Source organism: Solanum tuberosum, unplaced genomic scaffold, assembly GCF_000226075.1.
Source record: "Solanum tuberosum cultivar DM 1-3 516 R44 unplaced genomic scaffold, SolTub_3.0 scf00271, whole genome shotgun sequence".
In the NCBI taxonomy this organism is placed as follows: Eukaryota; Viridiplantae; Streptophyta; class Magnoliopsida; order Solanales; family Solanaceae; genus Solanum; species Solanum tuberosum.
In genome coordinates this window covers 319,779-323,874 of record NW_006239192.1, presented here as the reverse complement: position 1 = coordinate 323,874, position 4,096 = coordinate 319,779, and the positions used below count along the sequence as shown (strand labels likewise).

The 4,096-nt window shown below is 31.6% G+C and overlaps 1 protein-coding gene across 1 annotated transcript in view; it reads left to right on the top strand.

The window, feature by feature from the left end:
- Positions 1-1,579: 1,579 nt before the first annotated feature.
- LOC102589151 (uncharacterized Rho GTPase-activating protein At5g61530) overlaps positions 1,580-4,096 on the top strand; it is a 6,577-nt gene continuing 4,060 nt past the window's right edge. Inside the window, exons 1-5 of the mRNA XM_006358170.2 lie at positions 1,580-1,667; positions 2,198-2,305; positions 2,386-2,648; positions 3,836-3,898; positions 3,992-4,010. Of these exons, the coding sequence (XP_006358232.1) occupies positions 2,245-2,305; positions 2,386-2,648; positions 3,836-3,898; positions 3,992-4,010 (406 nt within the window). The 5' untranslated portion in view covers positions 1,580-1,667; positions 2,198-2,244. The remainder of the gene's footprint in view (positions 1,668-2,197; positions 2,306-2,385; positions 2,649-3,835; positions 3,899-3,991; positions 4,011-4,096) is intronic.

Genomic DNA, 4,096 nt, shown 5'->3' with positions numbered 1-4,096 from the left:
ACTTTTTTTTGTTTCAATGACTAATTTAGATTTATTATTTTGATGGTCAAATTTATTTATGTTTCACTAATTTTCTTGTAAAATTTATTATAGATGACCCAATTTTTTTCCAAATACAAAAACTAAATTACAATATAACCGAAACAATAGTTTTAAATTATAATATAGCCACAAAAAAATTATTTTAAATTTTTTTCTTACATTAAGGAATAAAAGAAAAAAATAAAATAAGAATAAGAAACTCAAATAATGATAATCAAAGAAGTTAAAAATAATTTATGTATGGAAAAGATTAAAATATACCTTGAACTTTGCTAGAAGGATCATATATATCCCTAAATGATTTTAAAAAAAATTAAAGGTTAAATATAAAAATTTAAAAGTAATTTTTTCACTCCCTTTAAATGAAGGGTATATGTGAGCTCATTTTGTAACGGTAGGGGTATATGTGAGCCGTTTGTATAACGGTAAGGGTATATATGAGCCATTTTCATAACGATGGACATATCAGCTCCAAATGACAAAGTTGAGGGGTATATCAGATCCTTTATACGTGAAATTATTGTATCTGAGGTGCTGAAGATCTTTCAAAAATAACATCTCTACCTCCACGAGGTAGTTAATAAATCTTCTCCCGAAACTTCATTTATAAAATTTTACTAGATATGTTATTGTTGTATAAAACAAATTTCAACATATCATTATTCATAACCTTATTCACAATAAATATCACATATATATGAAGCGTAAGAGTTGCTAACATCCAATTTTTGGTGCGAACTCGAACAATGAATATATTTTAAAGAATACAAAAGAAAAAATAGAGTTAATTACTCAAAGGATCATTGAACTATGTATTCAAATGTACGAAGTAAAATTATATTTTATTTTATTTATTATAGAAAAATCATTAACTATGCCTATAACATTTGGATGGCTCTTCAACAAGTCAAATATATACACTCCATGTATCCAACAATACTTGTCTATTATTGACTTTGCATACTTCTTAAGAAATTATAAATAGAAGGGTAATTTTTCTAGATCACCTTTGAATATAATAAATACAATGTCTTGAAAATGTAATAGGGAAATAACTATAATTAATAATAAAGGTAAATTAGGAACTAAGTGTAAAATTATTCATTGATTTACAAATATTGTTGGACAAACCCAAAATATAGTATAGTGGACAACTATTATTAGATGGAGGAGTATATTTTACCCTCTATTATCAACCTTTAGTTTTGCGTTTTTAATATATAGTAATAATATTTTTTCCTTTGAATTTATATTATGAATTTACCAGTAATTAAGCTAGTGATAAATTAAAATGGATATACAAAGTGTACGTAAAAAACAGTACTAGTATAATTTGTGGCAATATTAGTTTTACGAAAATAGCGGAAGAGGCACATAGCCGTTATGTCCGTTGGAAGCGTACAGAAACGAGAGTTATAGTAGAAAAAATAGCTTTTTGTCTGAAAATAAATCAACGCAATTCCTTTTTATTGGCTATCAAAAGCATAAAAAAGTTGACCCAATAATCATCACAAAATAAACTCATTATTAGTATTAGTATTAATTAAAATTAATAATAATATTCCTACTCTATTTTTCTCCTTCAACGATTCTTTTTCCAAAGGTTTTCAATCCGTTGATCAAAGGTAAAACCCTAACCCGATTACTGTTTTCGGATCATCGATCTTCCTTGTTGTAGTTTTTCGGTTTCTTTGTTTGTTAATTATTGGAATTGAGTTAAATTATCGTTAATTTCGGGAGTAGGTTTAGTAATTGAAACTGACTGCATTTATTTCTTCTCAATTCTGTAATGATTTAGGAATTTATCGGAGCTATCATGTTTTCAATCTGCGGATTAGGCTTATAACTTTCTGTATTGATCCGATGGTGGAGTTTTTAATTTTTCGTCAAAGTGATGATATCTGGATTTTGGAAACAATTGCTTATTTTTCTCATGGAAGTACTGTTTTATAAATCCAACTTTGATTTGGTTAACAGAAATAATTTGATTTTGGATTATTTTTTTCACTAGTGTTTTCTTGTTAATTTGTTGTTTCTGATGCAAATGGTGTTGGCTGGAATTGTTACGAAATTGTATAGTTGTCGAAATGGAGCTAAAGCATTTGGTGATATAAAAACTTTATTAACACCTGTAGTTGTTTGTCTTTATTTTTAGGTGATTTGATACCGTTTACTGTCAATATACTACTTGTTGCAACTTCAATGCCTTCAGTAATTTCGCCTCAGTGGCAAGAGAAAGCTAATGGATTCTTTCAATCTTCGGGTAACTCATTTGGAAATCCAATTTTAGGTTTCTACCTTTACTTTGATTTTGTATGTTTGATAACTGAATCTTTGATGCAGGGGTGAAGTTGAAAGAAGCTGGGCAGTCTGCAGGATCATTTGTTGGTGAAGTTGCGAAAGATGCAAAGGGAAATGTTGGCGAGGTTGCTGAGAAAGTTGGATCAGTAGTCAAAAGTCGATGGTCGCTCCTACAGCAGCCATCAACAAGACATGCCATGCAGGAGCGCTTTATCTCTGCGGCTGCTACAACCAGCTTCTTCTTGAGGAAGGGGTTTTTGGAGACAAAAGATAAGGTTGCTGTTGGAAAGACAAAAGTTGAGGAGGTATTACAAACATCAGCAGTTTTGTGGAAGATTTCCCAATTGTGAATAATCAACATATCCCGTATTCTTGATTTAGCCATACCCATAATAGAAACCATTGTGGTTTTTTCTAGCCTTTACTTTGTTATAGAACACTAGGAGATGTCAACGTATCACTCGGGAATCGGGATGACCACTAGAGTTGTGAGGCATTCAGAAGTGACTGTTGTGCTTTAGTTAGATACTGATGGGGTTCATGAGCCTATCCTTAAATAGCAGAAGGTTTTGTGATTCAATTAAAACATAAGGGGAAATTGTACTAAACCTTCTTACTAGAAACAGAATCATGAAGCTTTTACTATGTGACTTCTGTTCAAAGCTCATCCATCACTAGCAGATTTTGATGTTACAAGATTTGGGTTTAGGACAGTTACTATTGACCCTCTCCTCCACTCCCCACCCCGCCAATTCATAAATGGAGAGATTTGGGTTTAGGAGAGTATGAAATTTTGTATTTTGAAATTTGAGGTCATCAACTAAGCCAAGGGAAGTTAAATAGAAGAGTTTATTTTTCTACTGTTAAAGTTATTGGCTTGACCTCTTTGATTCTTTATGCATAGATCTCCAATGAGATTCTGTCCTTGTAGTATTTCCTAGTAAAAGAGCTATTATATATCAATCAAATCTTATTTACAGTCTGTTCTGTTGGAGTTGTAAATAGGGATACAGAGAAGTATCTGCTTTTATTCAACGAGGACTTCTATTTAGGTTGTGAAAGGTGTTCACCTTGGTTTTCAGTGTAGGTTTGAATTGTTTGATGGTAGGTCAACTTTTTGTCTTTGTAAATGTTAGGTGTCTAGTCACTAGTGAATGGAAGAAGTCATACAGCTACGATCTTCATAGTGATCATTAAGTGATGGCAATGTTTTCTAAAGTCCAGTCTAATATGAAACCACACAATCAAATACCTAATTAAGACAACAAATTTGGTTTCAAAATATACAGGGTATAGTTCCCATGTTTGGCACTTTAATGGAATTGTTGTTGTATATATCTTTGAGGGAAGAAAATGAGGAATGGATGAGAGATGTTGATCTTATGATATCAGTAGTTAAAAACCTTAAGTACACATGATATGATATTTTTGAATCTTTTGCAAAGCAGTTTTAGTCTGAACTAGACACACATGCAATAATTTTTTGTTCCAGGTGGCAAAGAAAACTGCACAGAAAAGCAAGACTTTGCTGACTGATATCGAGCGGTGGCAGAAGGTGCATGATAATTCTCACTCTTTTCCTTTTTCCTCTCAAATTTCTCTATGGCTTGGAGTTTAAAGTATCTTATCTTTTTTATTTGAAATGCAGGGAGTTGCCAGCACTGATGGTAAAATTTCTTCTCTCTTGATCATTGCATTACTTTCTTATAAGGATTTGTGTTCCTCATTTTTTTTGGGGGGTGGGGTGGGGTGG